The sequence below is a fragment of the Vombatus ursinus genome, unplaced genomic scaffold, assembly GCF_900497805.2.
Source record: "Vombatus ursinus unplaced genomic scaffold, bare-nosed wombat genome assembly UNPS02009205.1, whole genome shotgun sequence".
Classification (NCBI taxonomy): domain Eukaryota; kingdom Metazoa; phylum Chordata; class Mammalia; order Diprotodontia; family Vombatidae; genus Vombatus; species Vombatus ursinus.
In genome coordinates this window covers 8,875,584-8,896,748 of record NW_020948983.1, presented here as the reverse complement: position 1 = coordinate 8,896,748, position 21,165 = coordinate 8,875,584, and the positions used below count along the sequence as shown (strand labels likewise).

Below are 21,165 nucleotides of genomic sequence, written 5' to 3'. Positions count from 1 at the left end.
GGGATAAATATAAAGTCATATGTTGTTATTGTTGTTCAGTTGTGTCCAATTCTTCATGACCCCATGGACTATAGTGTACCAATAATGTCTGTGAGGTTTTCCTGGCAAATATACTAGTGTGGTTTGCCATTTCCTTCTCCAGTGGATTAAGGCAGACAAAGGTTAAATGTCTTGCCCACAGTCACATAGCTAGTAGGATTTGAACTTAGTTCTTCCTGACTCCAGGCCCAGCACTCTGTCCACCAAGCCACCTGACTGCCTCTTGGGTACCAAAAAATAAACTTCATAAATATAAGAGAGCATGGCTAGATAAAAGTTCTGAAAAAGACTGGTAGATTTTATTATATAACAAACACTAGAAGTCAGCAGTGTGAAATGCAGCTGCATCAGTTGATGAATAAGCATTTTTATCAAGGGCCTTCTGTCTCGTAGGCATTATAGTAGGCCCTTGGGACACAAATACGAAAAAAAAAGTTGTGCTCTCTGGGGTTGCATTAAGAGGAGCCTAGTTTCTAGGAATAGGTAAATGATCTTCTCTCTGTACTCTGCCCTCATTAGACACCCTCTGAAGTATTGTGCTAAGTTCTCGGTACAAGACATTCATAAGCCAGAACATCCAGAGGGTAACCAGGTCCTGGAATCCATTTCATATGAAGATCCAGAAAAGGAACTGGGCATATTTAGTCCAGAGAAGAGGAGATGCCAGGGGAACATGAGAGCTGTCTTCTAGTAGTATAGAAGAGGGATTAGACTCATTCTCTGGCCTGAGAGGGAGCAGTGGATAAGAGTGACATGGAAGCAAGCGTAGGCTCAGTATCAAGAGTAACTTCCTAATGACTGGAGCTGTCCAAAAGTGGGGTCAGCTGCCTCAGGAGGGAGTAAACTCTCCCTCCTTGGAGATCTTCAAGCAGGTGCTGGATGACTTTTTGTAGGGGATGTTCTAATGGCAATTACTTTCATGCTTGGGTTGGATTCGATGGTCACTGAAGTCCCTTCCAGTTCACAAATTATGTGATTCTGTGATTAGCTGCTTAGTGGTACAGTATGAAAAGAATCATTTTGAAATTATTTAAAGGAAAAAAGTGAATCTATTTGATGATTTAATATTCCCTTCAGGAGTTCTTGGCTCATGTCATGGAAAGCAAGTGAAATTACAAACTCAAATTGGAGAAATAATAACCCTGGTTCCTAATTCCAGAAAAATTCCTGAATTTAATTTTCAGAAGTTTTGTTTGTGATACTGCTTCATTGAATCATAGAACTTAGAATCGAAAAGGACCCCTGAAGTATCTTGTCCAAATATATACCTGGAAGGAATCCCCACTCTAAGATACCTAGCCTCTATATGAACACCTCCAATGAAAAGGGACCCATCACCTCCTGAGACAGCTCCATGCCCCCTTTGGACAGTGCTAATTGTTAGGAAGCTTTTCCTGACATTATTCTCAACCACAGCTGCCCGTAATTCAGTCTCCTGAGGCCTGCTCCAGGTTCGCTGAGGCCTGGTTTCCCTGTGCATTCACACTGAACTGCGTTTTCTCTCCCAGCCTGGAGCGATAGACCTTTTTAATCAACCATCCAGGTTGTCTTGGGCTGGAAATTTGTTTCACTCTTGTCTTTTTGTGGGTTCTGCTGCCCTAGAATTTGTTTAGAGCCATTTTTTACAGGTATTTGAAGGGGTTTGGGGGAGAGCTTATGCAAGTCACTGCTTTTACTCTGCCATCTTGGCTCTGCCCCCTGGTAATTTCATGAAAGATAATGTATAGGCTTGTTTTTTTGATCGTGGCTTTCAGGTAGTCCAATAATTTTTAAAATTATCTCTCCTGGATCTATTTTCCTGGTCAGTTGTTTTTCCAATGAGATTTTTCACATTGTCTTCTATTTTTTCATTCTTTTGGTTTTGTTTTATAATTTCTTCATTTCTTGTAGCGTCATTAACTTCTATTTGCTCCATTCTAATTTTTAAGGAATTATTTTCTTCAGTGAGCTTTTGGATCTCCTTTTCCATTTGGCCAATTCTGCTTTTTAAGGCATTCTTCTCCTCATTGGCTTTTTGGACCTCTTCTGCCATTTGGTCTAGTCCATTTTTTAAGGTGTTATTTTCTTCATTATTTTTTTGGGCCTCCTTTACCAAGCTATTGATTCATTTTTCATGATTTTCTTGCATCACTCTCATTTCTCTTCCCAGTTTTTCCTCTACTTCTCTTACTTGATTTTCAGAATCCTTTTTGAGCTTTTCTGTGGCCTGAGACCATTTCATATTTTTCTTGGAGGCTTTGGATATAGGAGCTTTGACTTTGTTGTCTTCTTCTGATTGTATACTTTGATCTTCCTTGTCACCAAAGTACGATTCTATAGTCAGAGTTTTTTCCATTGTTTGCTCATTTTCCCAGCCTATTATTTGACTTTTTAACTCTTTGTTAAGGTAAAGTTTTGCTTCCAGTGTGGAGGACAAACTGTCCCATGCTTCGGGGGTTTTGTGCAGCTGTTTTCAGAGATACTTCTAGGGACCTGTAAGTTTTCAGTTCTTCCAAGGCGGTATAATCTATGGAGAGGTGTTTACTTTTCTCCTGGCCTGTGCTTTGGTCTGTGAGGGATCGCAAGCACTCTTTTCTGCCCTTTAACTGTGAGGAAGGTCCCCTCTCCACTGCTGCCACAAGCTCTGCTATGCCAGTGCTTCTCTTCACACCAGGACTGCCACCCAGATCCAAGTATGGGCAAAGCAACAGAGTCTTGCTTCAGTGCTAGCAAAGAGACCCCTGTTATCTCCTTCTGACCAGTTGTTCAATCCTCTTACTGTCTGTGGGCTGAGAGCTCCAGGAGCAGCTGCTGCCACTTCCAATTCTGTCACTCCCAAGACTTGCTCCTGGTTTGCTGGGGCTGTGGTTGTGCTGGTGTTGCCTGTGTTGTACTGTGCTCCTCCCTCACTCAGGTCTGACAGACCTCTCCTGCTGACCTTCTAAGTTGTCTTTGGTGTCTGGGGCTGAGAAGTCTGGAAACCACCACTGTTGCTAGTGATTCAGTCCCCTGAGGCCTGCTCCAGGTTTGTGCTGGTGTGGCCTGTGCTGTACTGTGCTGCTCTATCAGCCTGGTGCAATAGACCTTTCCTGTCGACCGTCCAGGTTGTCTTGGGTTGGAAATTTGTTTCACTCTATCTTTCTGTGGGTTCTACTGTTCTAGAATTTGTTTAGAGTCATTTTTTAAAGGTATTTGAAGGAGTTTGGAGGGAGAGCTCAGGTGAGTTCCTGCCTTTTACTCTACCATCTTGGCTCCACCCCCATCAGTACATGTCTTTTAAGGATATGTGTATATACATATACATATATGTATATATATATATATATATACACACCACATTTTGCAGTTTTAGAAAGGATAGAAAATATATATAAGTAAAATTAAAAGGAGACATGTTTTTGTAGTAGAATTTTAGCACTCTTAAGTATCATATTTATGTAGTATGGTTTTCTTTTTAGTGTTTTCCTGAATCAACAATTGACAGCCTATTTAACACTGTAATAATAACCTAATGTTGTTGGCTTTTATTTTGTTATTTTTCCTCCAGTTAACCAAAAGTGCCATGTGACATATACTTATTAGAAAGTATCCTCCACAGCCCTTTCCTGCTCCAAGTTAATAATCTTATGATTCTTGGGAGGTGCCTGGTATTCTTATCCAACAAGCTGGAAATCATTATATTCAGAAATTCCTAATGGTCTGGCCATTTATATTAAAGAATTATCTTGATCTGACTGATCATAAAAGAGAAAGTATTGATTGAAAATAATGATTAAAATGGAATTAACAAATATTAAGTTTATTTGAGTCATTAATATTTACTGGTTGTTGTTTTCAGATGAGAAGAAGCAGATGGTCGCTAATGTGGAGAAACAGCTAGAAGAAGCAAAAGAACTGGTAAGTAGAATTTGGCTATTGAATTAGAACACAGTGGTTGTCAATAATGGATGAAATGTCTTCTTAGGAATTTTTCTCCTGTCTGTTTTTTAGTTCTTGAGGCAGAAGGAAAAACTGTTGATTAGTCTTTTAATATAAAATAGTTCATCAACTTGGAAAAGTTTAAAACCTTGGGTTTAAAACCTTGTTATCATTTACAAAATATTTACCCATTGCCTGCAATTAATACCTTGTTAGGTGATGCGGAGGAATTGTAAGATCTTTGTTATCTACAGAAATACCTATGTTTAAAAAAAAATCTATGTTTTCCATAGTAAGACAGTAGTTGTATAGAGTAGACCCCAAATTTTTGGATAAGAGAATTTCCCTTAGAGCCAAGGATTTGACCCTTTACCTACTGAACCCTTTTATTTTATTTTTTAATGGGAATTTTTCTAACATACATTATTTATATCCTTTATTAAACGGAGCATGTGGACCATAACTTAACACTTTCTTTTAACATAATCACGTGCTGTAAATACAAATGCATGTATTAATGAGATAAGACATGGGGCTTGAGTGACTTAGTCTGACACTTTACTACTATAGATCATTGAAACTTACTGGTTTGTGTGCCTTTAACATGATACATTGATGGCCTCAGGGGCCATTGAGGTAGGTTGGCTGTTTTGACCTAACCTACCCCTTCTTGAAGTTCAAGATTCCTGATGTCTTACATCAAGTGCTCTGCTATTGAGGTGCAAAGCTGTTCCATCTTTTGGCTTTCCTTTGCTGAATCTCTTCTCTGCTGTCAGATTCTTCCCTGCTTTTAATCTTTGCCAGCCACTGCTGCTTTTAATCTCTACTGATTCAGCTGTCTGCTGCTCTCTTTCCTTTTCTTTCTGTCTCCTGTGGCTCTCCCCTGCTTCTTGGCTTTCTAGCAAAAAGGCTGCTCCCCTTTCTAACCATCATCTGCTAATCAGAATGCTCCATTCCTTGTGGTTGGCAAACTGACCCAGACTGCTGTGCATCAGGCATAACTGTCAGATTGGCATCTCTTCTCAGCTGTTTTTATTGTTGCTAAGATCTTAGGAGTGGCTTTTTTCCCCCATCAACAACATTGTGTGTTTTGTGGTAGGGAGTCATTACTATGGTTTTGGAGTTGTTCCAGAGACTTCAGGATGCTAGAATTCTAGTCTCTATCTCACACTTTTAAAAAAAAAAATGCAAAATGTTTTTGTATGAAGAAATAGAATTTCTGGCCTCAGGTAGCTTATAATCTCTTTGTTTTTAGAGATTTTTGCAGAAAATTTGCCCAGGATGATTTAGTTTTTAAAATATTACAAATAATTTGTTCTTTTGGTTCAATTTTATAAAGAAAAATGGTTTTACCTATAGATAGTACTTTAGGGCTTGAAAAGTGCTTTGCCCTAAAACTGCTTTCTCCCCCTGTGGGGCAGGTATGTAATGATTATTATTCCCATTTGCAGATAAGAAAACCAAGGTTTGGAGGGCTGAGGTGATTTGCTCTTTGTCATGTGGTTGCTATCAGAAGCAAGCCTTGTTCCAGTTTTTTGGCTTTGATCCAGACCTTTTCTTGCTACCTCATATACATACTGCTTTGCCTGTAGTTTTGCCTGTAGTTATTTGGGTTAATAAATACTTCCCACGACAGAATGTTTCTCTTCTGAGATAAAGCTATCTAATTAAGAAAATTTGAATGTTTGTAAGAAGCTCTTATTTTTAAAATTTTTTTTTAGAAAATGAATTAGGACTGGTAAACTTCAAGGATCTCTGTGGTGCTCTTTCCTTTTACTATTCCATCATAATAGATGGTCTTAAAACCTGTTTAGACGAAAAACTCATCTCCACATGAGAAACCTGATGATAAGTCTTTCTGATCTAGGTTGGTTCTTGGTTAATAGTTATATATGGTCCATCCTTGGGCCCATACTTGAAACCTAGGTGTAGGAACTGCCACGGCTTGCAATTTAGTAATCCAACAAGGCCATGCCACAATGAATAATCACAGTAGATAACATTTTTATTGCACTTCAAGTTTTGCAAAGAGCTATACATATGTTATCTCATTAGAGCCTTACAACAACCTTGAAAGGTAGGTGCTAAGGGTATTATTTTCTCATTTTAATAGATGAGGAAACAGAGTTTCAGAGAGGTTTAATGACTTCTCTGTAGTCACACACCTAGTAAGTGTTAGAGGTAGGTTTTGAGTCTGGGAAGGCCAATGTTCTTCATACTACACCATATTTCTTCTTAGACGAGTAGAACTTTAGTAGAGGGCACACAAATCATGCACATCTGTGCCACTTGGCACCAATTTCTTACTATTCAATAGTAATAAGAGATCAACACCAATGATAATCATAGTAATCATCCTCATTGTAATAGCCAGCATTCATAAAGCATGTTAAGGTTTGCAAAGCACTTTGAACATGTAATCCATTGATTATGTTGGTTAGAAATACAATCAGGTTTCAGAAAGTTTGATACTATTGTCAGAATGACTAGATACTGTGTAGTCTCAAACTGAAAAAAAAAACTACTTTGAAATATTGAAACTGGAAAGTAATAACATTGTAATATTGTGATACAGATAAGTAGTATCTCTATCCTACTTTCTATTGCCAAAGGCTTTAAAATAACACTACAAGTAAATTAGACTTCTCTATCTAAAGGATCTAATTTTCATAGAAATTTACCTGCCAGTTCTGAAAATCTATTTGCATCTATTATTTCCCCTCTTTATTCCCAAATGATCCAAAAGGATCCTGAACTCTTGCAAGGTTGAAGCCCAGAACCTCCTCTACTGTGGCATCAATAGTAATTTTCAGAAGTAGCTTCTGACAACTGTCAGAAGGAAGGGGAGGAACCTAAGGGAGAAACTAGTTTAAGTAATGGATCCTGTTTTATGCTGCTTTTGCCAAGGTAAGTCAAGAATGGGAACCAGGAACCTAGCTACTGGATTATTCCTTCAAAGACATTTAAAGTAACATTTGCTTTTATAGCATTAAAAAGTCTTTTGTTTTGTCATGGAAAGATTTTTTGCAAGGTAAAACAGAAGAAACTTTTATGTTTTGTATTACTTCTTGAATAAGTACGTTTTGGAGAAAAATTATTATGTAATTGTAGTGAAAAATTAATCTCATCCTTGCCATGAAGTAGCTATGTCGTTTTGGGCAAATCACTTAACAGTTCTGTGTCTGTTTTCTTATATTTTAAAATCAAGGCATGAAATTAGAGTCCCTTTAATCTGTGATTCTATTATAGTCTTCAAATCACTTTTTTTCTCCTTCCATTATTAGCTTGAACAGATGGATCTAGAAGTCCGAGAGATCCCTTCACAGAGCAGAGGAATGTATACCAGCAGAATGAGGAGCTACAAGCAAGAAATGGGAAAACTTGAAACAGATTTTGTGAGTCAAATTCCACTCATAGTCATATTTCTGGGACTTTGCCCTGAATTCCTCACCTCTGATTTTTTCATTATTTCCTTTAACCAGTTTTATGTGGATAGAACTCAGTTGCTTATTCAAAATTTTGTTTAGGAAATCTAGTGCTATCATTTGCCAGTAATGGAATTTCAAACATGCCAGATCAGTAATTCCAATATGGGTCCAAATCATGTGTTCCATTATTCCCAATTAATATATGTATTGAACATTGTGAAGTACTAAATTTATAAAATAATTTATAAATCATAGTCCCTGACCTCAAGCATTTCAGTTTGCCCTCTTGCCTCAGATAAACCTCTTTCATTTGGGAGAAAAAGAAGATTAAGATGTTTTTCCTGTTAATTTTAAAAAATTTTTTTTCCTGTTAATTATATTTTTTAAATTTCTTGTTATTGTATGACAACATTGATTTTTCTCTTTTTCTAATTCTGGATTTAAGCTCTTTAAATTTAAGCATATATGTTATTTGCTGTGATTTATTTTTAGTTATTCAAAGAGTAAAACCAGCACTGTCCTATTAATTTTTAATGGAAAGTAATCCTTTATATTAGGCACAAATTCATGAAAGAAACTGAATCACTTAGCTTTCTGAAAACATATAGACTCTGAAACTGGGAAAGAAAAGTCCTAGCTCTGCCCCCAGCCTTAATATGATGATGTGACTATGATTCTAGCAAAGGTCTTTGCTTTCCTCAGCCTACCTCGATCTCATTTTAGAGAAAGGAAAAGAAGGTGATAACTCTCAAGAGTCAGCATTGGTACTAACTTCTGGAACCAGAGTACTGTCCAATCTCTTGGAGACAACATAGCATAATGACAAAAGTACTATCTCAGTTTAGGTGTTAAAACAAAACAAAACAAAACCCTGGGTTCCAGTGAAGGCTGTACCACATATGAACTATTCTTTAGGGAAATCACGTAAATTTCAGTTACCAGCAATTTCTTCAGCAAAAATAAGGATCATAACCTTTTTTTCCTCTCAAAGTTCTTTTGAAGATCACACGAGTATTTCTCAGTGATTGGGGGTGAGGTGAAATTACTTTTTCTTTTGAATATCTCAAAGCATTCCTTAGATGTGATGTTATTTGTATGAATATGATCATACAATCAAGGGCATTATGATATTATCCATTGGCCTGCAGTGTAGCTTAGAATTGTTCTATCAGATGGTAGCTCCACTCAGGGACCAAAGATCATTAGAATTAACATAACCTATCAAGTGTAGGTAGGAGGTGAAAAGTAGAAGAAAAGTATTTATGTATTCACTTCTTTCTTTGGACAAAATTGTCCCACAGAGTGGAATCAGGTATTACTTTTAGTTAGGGTGTAAAATCAACCATCCAGATCATTCACATTGTACAAATAGGGAAACTGAATTGTAAGTCCAGAGGCCTCTAATTTTTTTTTGAGGGCGGGGGCGAGAAGAGTTGGACTATATCTTCTAATACCTTTTAGCTAGTCAGTGCTAGAGAAGAAGGTATTCAACTCTAATCTCCCAGCTTTGATCCAGAAGTCTGGAATTGAAATTCATTAACATTGAATACCTATAAAAGGAAGAAGAACAAAAGAAACAGTAACAAAGTGATACTATTGGATTACTCACTGCCCTCTATATATTCCCCATCCTTTTCTGTTTGTGTGTCTTTTTTGCTATTTCCTTTATGCCTGGAATACACCTTTCCACTTCTCTTCTATCCCCTTGGCCTATTGAATTCCAGCTTATTCTTTAAAGCCCAACTCAATACCTTCTCCAAGAAGTCTTTCCCAGTCTGAAATTTGTTTTCCCCCCAGAACCTTACAGAAAATCTTGTTTTGCTCCTCTCCAATAATGTTATTGTGCCTCATTTTGTATTATAGCTTTTGATAGATTGCCCATTTTGAGGTCTGGGCCTATCTGCCCTAATGCCTTAGCACAGTGTTCCGTCCATTTCAGACACTTGATACATTTGTTGAAGGGCTAATATGAGGATGGCCTATTGAGAAAACATTGGGGAAAAAAACCATCTTTGAATAGTGTCATGCCACAGAATACATTAAAATACAAACAAATGTAATAAAGGTTGGATACCTCTCCAAAGAAGGTAGTATAAATTCTTAAGCCAAGGCAGAGAGATTCCAGGGATAGCACAATACTAGCCACCTCTTCCTTCCCACCCCAAAGTACAGGTTTTCATTTGAGTTGTCCCAACCTGAGCACATAACAATATCACTCTTCTGAGCTCCCATTCCACATCACTAGATGGACACTTTCTCTTAGGTGATGCATAGGCAACTCATTTAGTCATTTAGTCAATAAGCCTTTATTAAGTACTTACTGTGTTCCAGAGTTTGTGCTAAGTGCTAAGAAATTTTTTTTCTTCTTTTTTTATGGTAATTTTTATTTATTTTTTTTTGTTTTCTACATTTACTTCCACAAGATTTTGAGTTCCAAATTTTCACCCCATCTTGCCCCTCCCCCACCCCAAGATGGCATGCATTCTGGATACCCCTTCCCCTAGTCTGCCTTCCCTTCTATCTCTCCACCCCCCTTCTCCTATCCCCTTCCCCTTCAATTTTCCTGTAGGGCAGGACGGATTTCTGTACCCCATTTCCTGTATTTCTTATTTCCCAGTTGCATATGAAAACATTTTTTTTAAACATTAGGTTTTTAAAACTTTGGGTTCCAAATTTTCTCCCTTTCTCTGTCCCCGCCCACCCTCACTGATGAGGCAAGCAACTAACTATAGGTTATATATGTGCAGTTATGCAAAACACTTCCATAGTAGACGTGCTGTGAAAAACTAACTCTATTTCCCTTAATCCTATCCCACCCTCCCATTTATTCTATTCTTTCTTTTGACCCTGACCCTCCTCAGAAGTACTTGCTTCTGATTACCCCCTTTCCCAATCTGCCCTCCTCTCTATCATCCCCCCTAGTCCCTTGTCCCCTCGCCTCCCCCCATTTTCTTGTAGGGTAACACAGATTTCCATACCCAATTGAGTGTGTATGTTATTCCCTCCTTAAGTCAAATTCTATGAGAATAAGATTCACTCATTGCCTCTCACCTTCCCCCGTTTCCTCTCCACTGTAAGAGCCTTTTCTTTTCTGTTTTTTTTTGTGAGATAATTTACCCCATTCTACCTCACCCTTTCTCCTTCTCCTAGTATAATCCTCTCACCCCTTAATTTTATTCTCCAGATATCACCCCTTCATTTTCAACTCACCCTGTGCCCTCTATCTATCTATCTATATCTATACATATGTACATATAATTTTTTCCCCTCCAACTACCCTGATATTGACGAAGGTCTCATGAGTTACAAATATCATCTTTCCCTGCAGGAATGTAAACAGTTCAACCATAGTAAGTCTCTTATGATTTTCTCTTTCCTGTTTACCTCTTCATGTTCCACTTGAGTCTTGTATTTGAAAATCAAATTTTCTATTCATTTCTGGTCTTTTCATCAAGAATGCTTGAAAGTCCTCTGTTTCACTGAATGACCATTTTTTTCCCCTGTAGGTTTATACTCAGTTTTGCTGGGTAGGTGAAGTGCTAAGAAATTTTTAAAAAAGGCAAAATACAGTCCCTTCCTTCAGTGACCTCATATTCTGATGGAGGAGATAACATGCATATAATTATGTACATACAAGGTATATACAGAATAAATGGGAAATAATCTCAAGAGAGAATGCCCTAGCAAAGTTTAGGGGAAGGAAGCGACAGGGAAAGCCCTCTTAAAGAAGGTTAAATTTGATCTGAGTCTTGAAGGAGGCCAGGGAAGGCAGGAGACAGAAGGGAGAAGGGAGAGCATTCCATGCACGGGGAATAGCTAGTGATAAAGTATGGAGTCAGGTGGTGAATTGTAGTGGATGAGGAATAGCAAGGAGGCCATTATTGCTAGATCATGGAACATATGGAGGAGAGTAAAGTGTAGGAAAAGTGGAAAGGTAGGAAGTAGCCAAATTCTGTAGGGCTTTAAACGCCAAACTAAATTTTGTATTTGATCCTGGAGGTAATAGGAAGCCACTAGAGTTTGAAACCTAGCAGTTACCTTCCCCTCTTTACTTTTCTTCACCCTCCCCCCCCATATTTACTTATTTGCCAAGGGTTATCAATTTGATTCTCTCTCTCTCTCTCTTTTTCTCTCTCTCTTTCCCTCTCTCTCCCTCTCTCTCTCTCTCTCCCACACACACACACACATACACACATTTATTCCCTCATTTCTACTCCCGTGGCCTCCATGTTAGTTCAGGCCCCTCAGCACCCCTCACCTGCACAAATGTAATAGACTAATAATTGGGCTCCCTGGTTCTTATCTCTCCTTTTCTCAGTCCAGCCTCCATACAGCTGCAAAACTAATATTCCTAAATCACAGTTATGATCATGTCACTACTGTGCTCATATCCTAATACCTCTAGGCTAAGATAAAAACTCCTCTAGGGGGCAGTTAAAGCCCTCATAATCTATTTCCAATTGATCAATTTCATATTCTTCCAGCCCCAACCCCTGCATACTCTTGTGTTCCACCCAATCTTCCAATTAGTCAACCAACAAGCATTTGTGAAGAATGTATTATGTGCTAGGCATTTCTATTATTGGTAAATGATGTATCCTTGCTTCCATCTCTTTGCCTTTGTATGAGCTGTCCTCTTTTCTCATCGCTACCTTTTGGAATTTCTCTTTCCCAGACTCAGCTCAGGTGCCACTTTTTATACAAGGATTTTCCTAATTCCCACCCCTCCACTACTGCCAATACTCTCCACCTTATTTTGTATTTATTTTGTATGCATTTAGTGTTTTCTTATTTGTATACATGTTATTTTCCCCTTGTTCTTAGAGACAGTGACTATTTGGTTTTGTCTTTATATACCCAGCCTCTAGCACAATGCCTTATTTGTATTAGATGCTTAATAAATGATTGTTGAAATGTATTGGAATACTGTAGCATTGCTAGAAATTTTGAGTACTAAACGAAATGTCAGACAGTGCCCCTCCCCCTATTAATGTACTGTTAAATGTAAAATCAGAATTTTTCCACCCTTATTGTAATTCTTGATATTTATACCAAATAAAGAGAAAAAGGAAGATGTACTTTCTTTTCTCTAGCTGACCGCAGCCATATGAATAATTAACACTCAGTAAAATCTGATCTTCAGCATCCTACAACTTTAAAGACTTTAGTTTAAAAAAAGAAGTAAATACTCTATAAAATTTAGTGTATGGGGAACTTTAGATGTCTTTAGTAATATTCTATAAATATCCTTTGTTGAATTAATTTAAATTTGCATCAGTAGGGAGAAAGATACCACTGAAACTTCCATTCTATAATTTTTAGATTGGTCACTTGGGCCTGCTGAGATTCTGAGCTTTTAAGCTGTATGATGGCTGTTGACAGTATTAGCAGTAGAAGTAGTAGTAGTAAGTAATAAGTAGTAGTAGTAGTAGTAGTAGTAGTAGTAGCTGTGTGTAAGGAAAAGCAATTAATGTAAAGTTGCATAGTATTAGAACCTGGAAGGAACAGAAAAAATCATTTAGTCCAACACCCTATCAACGTGAAAGAAAACAGATCCAGAAGTGATTACCTTCATTTCATGATTGGAAAAAAGTTAAATGGCTTGGTGAAGGCCTCTTGTTTCTCAATGTATTTCTTATGCCACTTGGTTTCAGCCATTGGCTTAGTGCTTCTTTAAGAGAACAGAATTGAAGGTTTTTGTGATTTAAGGAGAAGTGGGATTGTAGAACTATTTAGCTATACACTATTGTATAACTATTGGCTAATTTTGGTAATTATATGTTTGTTATTGATTGGTTTCTTTAGTTATTGCTTTTCATTTTCTCAACTGTTCAGATCTGATTAGCATATAATTCTTATTAGATAAATGCCTCTGAGAATGTTGTCTTAAAAAGAAAATTATGATAGCTAACACTTTATAGACAGAGCAGAGGATTTTAATTAAAATATCTGCCTTATCTTGGAATGAACAGTATGATTTAGACAAATTATTTTAAAAGTTGTTATCATAATCAGTTAATTCGACAAGCACTTATTATGCATGTAATCTCTTCTAGACACTGTCCTAGTGCTAGGCATTCGACAACAAAAATGGAACAGTCTGTGTCCTTGGATAGCTTGCGTTCTTTTGGGGGTTATGAGGTTGGGCATGAACACAAATAAGCACATACAAAGCAAAACCAAAGTTATATCCCAGAATTGGGCACTAGAACCTGGGTGAGGGGGATTAGTATAGGGCTTGTGTTGAATGTTGCACTCTAGCTGAGCCTTAGGCCTCCTGGTTGTTTACCTGGTGAGCTAAAATGTAGCCAATAAATATGAAGCATTTATAAATCAAATAAGTAGTCTGAATCTCCATTGTAGTGATTCATTTTTTTTTTCAAAAGATAAGCATTATTTATCTATTTCTTTAAAAAAAAAACCTAAAGATTCTACAGGCTCTTCTAACCAAGTAGGGTCTCAGTAAGTAAATAGGAGGAAGATGGAGAAAGTGTCCTTATTAGGCACTGTCTTCCCTTGCTTAAAAATAATAGGAATATAGTTTTGTGTTGAATGAAATGGTCATCAGTACTGTGGCCATGGCACCATCTTGTGGCTGATAATATAGTTGCATAATTTCTTTTTTCTTCCCTAACAGCTAAAAGTGAAAATTCCTTTTTTAAAAAGCAGTGGTTTCATATAGCAGATTAGATCATGCTAGATGTTAGAAATAGAGGTGTTTTTTTTTAACCTTGAGTCTATATTTCACTTCTATCCCAGGTCAGTGGTGACTAAATGCTATCATTTTCCTGTTTAGCAAGCAGTCTATGTGATCTGATTGTTAGACCAGCTCCTAGTGGATAGCTGTCTACATCAGAGAATGGCACTTCTATTGACAGTCTCAGCAGTGAGGCTGAGTAGTCCTGGAAACCCAACTCTCTTCAGACTATTAGAGTTGGTCCCTTAGGTCAGGGTTCAGGGGATGTTGGGGAACAGCTTGAAGCTTTCACTGACACTACCTGTGCTCTCTCTTTAGGTAGGTGAATAGACAACTTAAGTATCAGACTTCAGGAGAAGCGAGGCCTGACATTCTGGTACCTTTCACAAGCCTGAGGGAGTATAAAGAAGTACAAATATGAAAGCTGAGTCCTCTGATTTTTAGGTTAAATTGAAAAGACAAGAATTGGTACATTTGTTTACGTGCTTTCTCGTCTAATATTTTTCCTATATTTGAGTGTGATTTGGATTTCTTGGCAGAGAGATACTCTCAGTTAAAAATCTGATATTATCATCCCAAGGCTGTCACCACAAATTCTCTTTACTACCAATGTAGTGCTCTCACCTTGGGTCTACCCCAATAGCCACGCTAGAAATGGAATTCAGAGCCAAACTAGAGTTTTTTCCTGAAAGCAGTTCCTCAGTTTGTTCAATACCACACTCTTCTTGGTCTCTTATAGTACTTCATTTGTAATGTTTATCTTACTCATCCAGTTTACTCTCCTCCACTATGTGATCCTGAAAAGTGTATTTTCAGGACTAAGAGACTCTCCAGATAATTACTGTTTAAACTTCTTATTTGAAACATTTCCTGTAGTGTTTCCTTTGGAAAGTCTTAAGGCTATTGGGATGTGTTTGATGCTTGTCTCCTAATAGCTGGTCTAAGACTAGGAACATATTTCACATAAATTCTTGATAAGCATTTCTTAATTGACAGATGAAAGTCTTCGTCTTTACTTGCTTGGGTAGACTGGACCTTGACATTGCCTCTAGTTTCCCAGGCTGAACTGAAGCACTTTATTTGAGGGGAAGTTTTGCCTGGTTAAAATTATTAGGAATTCAGTGTGCATTTGTCATTCTTTGGTTAGATTCTCATTCCAGACCTCACCTCAGGTACTGGGTCTCCTCACAGAACTCCCATTAACTTCAAAGGCCAATACACAGAAGGAATCTTCTGGGTGGTGAGGAAGCCAAAAATCTATCCACCAAGTTGTAGTAAATGCCTTCAGGGTGCTGATCTGTGTTTATTTCTGTCACTCTGGTCTCTTGATCCAGGATTCTGTAAAGGTGCTGTGCTCCTGAACCTTTTCCCTCCCATGTATACTTAACAGGAATTTGTGTTAAATATTTTATTGTTGGCCATATGTGCTGCACTTGAGCTTGGCCTTAATAGATTTTCTTCACTTTGGATCTGTGACTTTTTTTTTTGTCAGTACAACTATTTTTATAATGGCTGCTTTGGGTTCTAAGCATTACCTTCTGCACAACTGTGGGGTCTGCTCAAATAACTTCCACGTCATCCTTATTCAGTTGATGGAGTTGAAGCAGTACAAGTTATTTTATAAATATTGCTATAGATTGTGTATATATATATGTATACATATGTATTTTTACACAGGCAAAAATGAATGTAGGTGTGTACATTCATATGTATGTCTATACAAATGACTATATGTAAGTATGCTAACATCAACAAAAATGTACACATCTAAATTTGCATCAGAAGCAGCAGGGTTATAGTTGAAAAAGCCCTTAATTTGGAGTCTGAAGACCTAGATTTTTAAGTCTCATTTTATTAGCACTGTGATCTCAGGCAAAATCCCTCCCTACTCCAGCCTGTTTCTTCATTTGTAAAATGGACATAACATTACTTGCACTATATGCCTCACAAGGTTATTACGAAGATGCAGTGAGATAACAGTACAGAACATATAGTAAAGGTTTAATATATGCCTTTTGATTGACTATCTAAATATATGCCATTATTATGGTTATTTGCTATATAGGATATTCCAAAAGTCTTAGTACATCTTTAAGCTACTAAATCTACTAAAGCTTAAAACTACACTAAGTATTTTGGGATGCTCTGTGTAGTAAATGGATATAATAATAACAGTACATGTTTAGATAGTCAATCAACAAGCATTTATTAGGCCCTTACTATATATGCTTTCATGTCTTAAAACTACGCTAAGACTTGTGAAACATCTTGTATCTAGTTCTAGATATAGTTAAAATCAGGTGGGACCTGACAGTGTCACTTGGCTTTTTTTGGCTCCCTCTTCTGTCCTCACTAGAATTTGTCTTATGAAACAGAAGTTAGGAGAATATTTTTCAAACAGCAGGAATTAGTGGCTCGGTTGATTTTTGTGCTCTCTTAGAAGCAGAGGAACTTAGAGATCATACTGATGTGCCAAAGGAGAACACTATTTTTGGCCTTGAAGATGGTCAGACTTGACTGTTGAATTTCTCAAAAATGACTTAATACCTTGATGGCCTTCTTTCTCTGTCTTTTTTGCAGCCACTCCGTTCTTACTTGGGAAGAAACTGAGGGCGTAAAGGCAAAGATAGGAGGAGATGAGATTTTGATGGGCTATTTATGCACCTGGTACAGATTTGAGATTAGTGTTTGTCACTAGATGGCAGTGTTTGTTTGCATAGCAACTTTCCCCCCCCTTCTTTTTCTTTTCTTTTTTCTCTGTCTCTCTTTTTAACTTTGGTAGTCACTGAAATTACTGCCTCATGAATAAAATATTTCTAGTGGGATTTGCATTTCTATATTGGCTGAAGATACTGTGTTGAATGTTTTATTAACCAGCCCAGTGCAACTGTCAGCCTATTAAAGAGATCCAATGGACCCTGTTTAGATAAATAAACTAAATAAATCCAATTCGTCAAATTGTGTTCCTTGGCTGTTTATTTTCCATTCTTTTGATGTACAGTTTATTTTAAGTTAAAGCCACATTGGTTTAAAAATTAATGGGAAAATGTTATTTGGTGTTTGGAACATGAAGAGACTAATTGCTGTAGTCAAAAATAGCCTGTTTTTAAGGTTAAGTTGTTTGCTCACAAATGGTGAACTTTTTGCTGGTTATTTATAAACTTCCCCTTATTTGAAAATAGAGTGTGATATTCTGGAAAAACATATCCCTTCATTGGATTGGTCAGACTCCTGTTTAATTTTACTAATAGTAGTAGTTTGGAGTGGTGGTGGTGGTAGTAGTAAGAAGAATGTGTGTGTGTGTGTGTGTGTGTGTGTGTGTGTGTGTGTGTGTATTTATACACATATATAGTATATGGTAGTTAAATTCATGAAGCAGTTGACATACATTATCTCATTTGAGTCTTATATAACCCTGTGAGGTAAGGGTATTATTATTCCCATCTTAAGATGAGGAGAATGAGTTTTAGATAGACCAAGTGACCTGCCCATGGTCAGATAGCTAGTAAGTATCAGAGACTGGATTTAAATTCAGGTGTTTCTAATACTGGCCTTCTAACTGTTCTTTGTACAAGACATTCCATCTCCTGACTCTCTGTATTTTTGCTGGTTTTTCCCCATGCCGTGAATGTTTCCCCTCCTCATGTCCCTCTTCTGGTTTCTCTAGCTTCCTTTAAATCTCAGCAAAAGTCACACCATTTACAAGAAGACTTTCTTGGTCTTCCTTAGTGCTGATGGTTTTCCTCTGAGATTATCTCCTATTTAAACTATATATGTCTCGTATGTTCATAGTTGTTTGCTTGTTGTCTCTCCCCATTAGAATGTGATCTCTTTGAAGAGTCTGTTTTTGCCTTACTTTATATCCCCAGAACTTAGCACAATGCCTGACACATAGCAAGCCCCTAAATAAATTTTTGTTGACACTAAGAATAACGCATTGTCTAGTATTCCATCCTGCTCCTTCTGTCTTATTTGCTTCAGTACTTGAATAGTTCAAAAGATCCGTGGTTACAACAGTGTGGGTATTTCTTTTACAGTGCAGATTGCCATTCCTCAACTCTTTGGTTCTGATGCTTTGGTAGGCAGTTCTATTCATTTGTTATGTCCAAAAAATTCTTTTACTTGGTGACCAACTTTCCAGTGATGAATATCCCTGGACTTAGCTAGGCCAGAACTCAAAGGATAATGTCTATGGCCTGACTGGTGCTAGAAACCTTGCTTGCTTGGTGGAGGACCTGTCAGAACTTAAGAACTTTGATTTCCTTCAAGAACCCAGCGTCAACTCCGTGCCATATTGAATAAAGATACCATTTATAAGAAAAGTAATTTATTCACATATGCATTTCAACCCTGCTTATTTCCTGTGTGTGAAATAGTACTTATTGGGAATGAAATAATTTAATTGATTGAAAAATGATATCTCCTTTACTCTGAGTAAATGATTTGCTCACGGAATGTTGAAATATAAAGGTAAAATGTAATTGTTAATTCATACAGTGTGGGTAACACATACTTCATGGATCCATGATTTCATCTGGGATTTCACCACATGTAGGTTCTGTTTCTCCTTCTGATGCAAATTGAAATCCCCATGCCCCCTAATAGACAAGGTTGCTCAAGTTTCTGAGGTTGAAAAGTTTCATCTCCTGTTAACCAGATTTCTGGTGTTGTGTTTCTCCAGACTTACCTAGGCTAGACTTACAATAGACATACAACCAACTGCCACTCAAGCTTTTTCAACTTGGTAGAACTTTCCAGATCTTGGAGTGGCCTAGCATAATCTCCAAGATCCTGGGATTAACACACCATTGTGAAGACTCAAAATAGGACTTTTATGGTGATATTATGTGACATTTTTGTACTACCTAGAGGTTACTTGACTCCTTACAGAATAAGTATACTGTGTGCTCCCTACTTCTTGGAGATTATATTTTACTGATCACATTACCACATGAAAGGTAGTGTGGTAGAAAAGTGGCCTCAGAGGACCTGTGTTTGAACCCTGGCTTTGCTACTATTTGTATCACCTTGGATAAGTCCCTTCCCCTCCCTAGGCCTCAGTTCTCTATAAGTAATGAGAGAGTTGGATTATATTATATCTAAGGCCCTTCCAATTCTAAATCCTGTGTCTCTATCAAGAATCATGTGAAACAAAACAATATACTTTTAAACTCTTTTCTTTGAAATCCCTTGGGTTTCATCTTAATGACTGGCATACCTCTTTTGTGGGGAGCCATGATTAGTAGTGTGATTAGCAGAAGTGGAAATGAGCCTTAATGACCTGGAATTGTTGCTCCCCTTTCTTTTTAGTGAGTTTTTTCAAGCTTTTTTTTTTTAATGCCTTTTAACTGTTATTGATTGGGAACCACACAAAGTATAGAACAAAACAAAACAGAACAAATGAGGGAGTTATTCAATGGCTTGTGACTTTTAAGGAGGATTCAGCAGGTTCAGATGATGGTGAATTATACTTAGAGAAGGTGAAGGTTTTTTTTAACTTGTGTCACTATAGTTGAAGATTTTTGCATCATCATATATTTCCAGACCTTCCTACATAAAAAGTCAGACTGGGAACAGGAAAGTTTTAGTCAGAAGGACTTTTTTGATGATCTTTAGGACCCAAGTTTTTGTAGGCCTGCTAGGAAAGTAAATATGTATAATCTCATTTATTCCTCAGCATTACACAGTTTGACTTTTTATTCTTTTACTACCATAAATGGAAAAAAAAGCAGCCCTTAAAAAAACCCCACACAGTAACAAACATTTTACTCAAATTGCTTTTTTGGCTTTCTTTTCAAGAAGTCCATCAGGTCACGGTTTAAAAGCCTTTGCTTAGAATGACCCTGTAATGCATAAGTGTTTTGATGTAGATTGTCAGGAGGCAAGTGACTGTAAAACCAATTCATTTTATAAATTCTTACAGCTCCAGTGTGGCAGAAGCTGTTATAGGTCATATCCCATTAGAGCAATTTTTAAGAGGGCATCCAAATTTTATTATTCTGAAATTTCCATGTAGCAAACATATTTTGAAGTAAGTGGTCCATCAGAAGAGACTTGGAAATATTTTAATACTTTTGTCATGGCCAAAGTTGACCTGGAATTTAATTAGGGCTGTGAAGGGAGAACCTTAGATTTAATTTTTTAAAAACTTATATTTCATTACATTGGCATTGCCCTGAAATGACTAACTATAGCGCTATAATAACTTTTCTTTAAAACTTTTCTACTGTTTAAAACAGTAATTTTCTTTGTTGATATGTCTAAATGTCTTAAACTGTCTGCATTTTGACATCTGTAATGGGACGTTACCTAAATAAGATAATAGATATACAAATGCTTTGAGAAACGTTAAGAGGTACACATGGTGGGGGTTGGGAGAGGGAGGTTGTGTTTTTAGTCACAGAGGAATTTCTATCTGTAAGGTGGATCTTGTGATGGAAATGCCTAGCAGTGTATCCAGAAACTAAAATATAAGGCGTCAAATCCCATTCTCAATTCTAACCTACTGTTTAGTTATTTTATTTTCTATTGAATTTTATTTTATGTCTTGTTCCTTTGTTTTCTACACACAATGGGCCCACCTTCTTTCCCAATCTGAGATGAACAATCTGAGTGTTGTGCTGGTTCTCATGAAAAAGTAAAAAGACCTAGAAAAACACCTTCAGGATTTTGTGGGGTATCCTCTGTGGGATATCTGTGGGAGAACAAGGACAAGAACTGCATAGAGTGAGAAGGCATTCATTGATTGGTTGTGATGCACACATCCATGAAGTATTGACTTACTCTGTTTTGTAAGAGAGCTCTTCTACGGCTCATTTCCAAGGTGACAACAGAGTGGCTTTTCCTAATCTTTGTCTTGGTTATAAGATATTTTACCCCTTCTCAGGACAGGGAATTGTTATGTGTAGTCAGTTAAAATTGACTAGAAACATATCTTCTTGGGCTTCTTGCGTCTCAGTGTTTTGAATGGTTTAGAAAGGTGTGCCTACAGAAAAAGGCAATATTTTTGGAGAGATGCACATGTTTGCAGATATTCAAGGTGACCTACTAGACTTTAGAGTCCAAGTCATTTAGAACTTTAAATACATCTATCAAATGCTCATC

The 21,165-nt window shown here is 37.2% G+C and overlaps 1 protein-coding gene across 5 annotated transcripts in view; it reads left to right on the top strand.

Annotated features, from left to right (window-relative positions):
* VTI1A (vesicle transport through interaction with t-SNAREs 1A) overlaps nt 1-21,165 on the top strand; it is a 407,429-nt gene that overhangs the window by 12,084 nt on the left and 374,180 nt on the right. For all 5 annotated transcript variants that reach the window (XR_003568210.1, XM_027851405.1, XM_027851403.1 and 2 more), the window contains exons 2-3: nt 3,857-3,915; nt 7,221-7,331. Coding sequence is in view for 4 of the 5 variants with exons in the window: in XM_027851405.1 (XP_027707206.1) it covers nt 3,857-3,915; nt 7,221-7,331 (170 nt within the window). In the remaining variant the exon portion in view is untranslated. The remainder of the gene's footprint in view (nt 1-3,856; nt 3,916-7,220; nt 7,332-21,165) is intronic.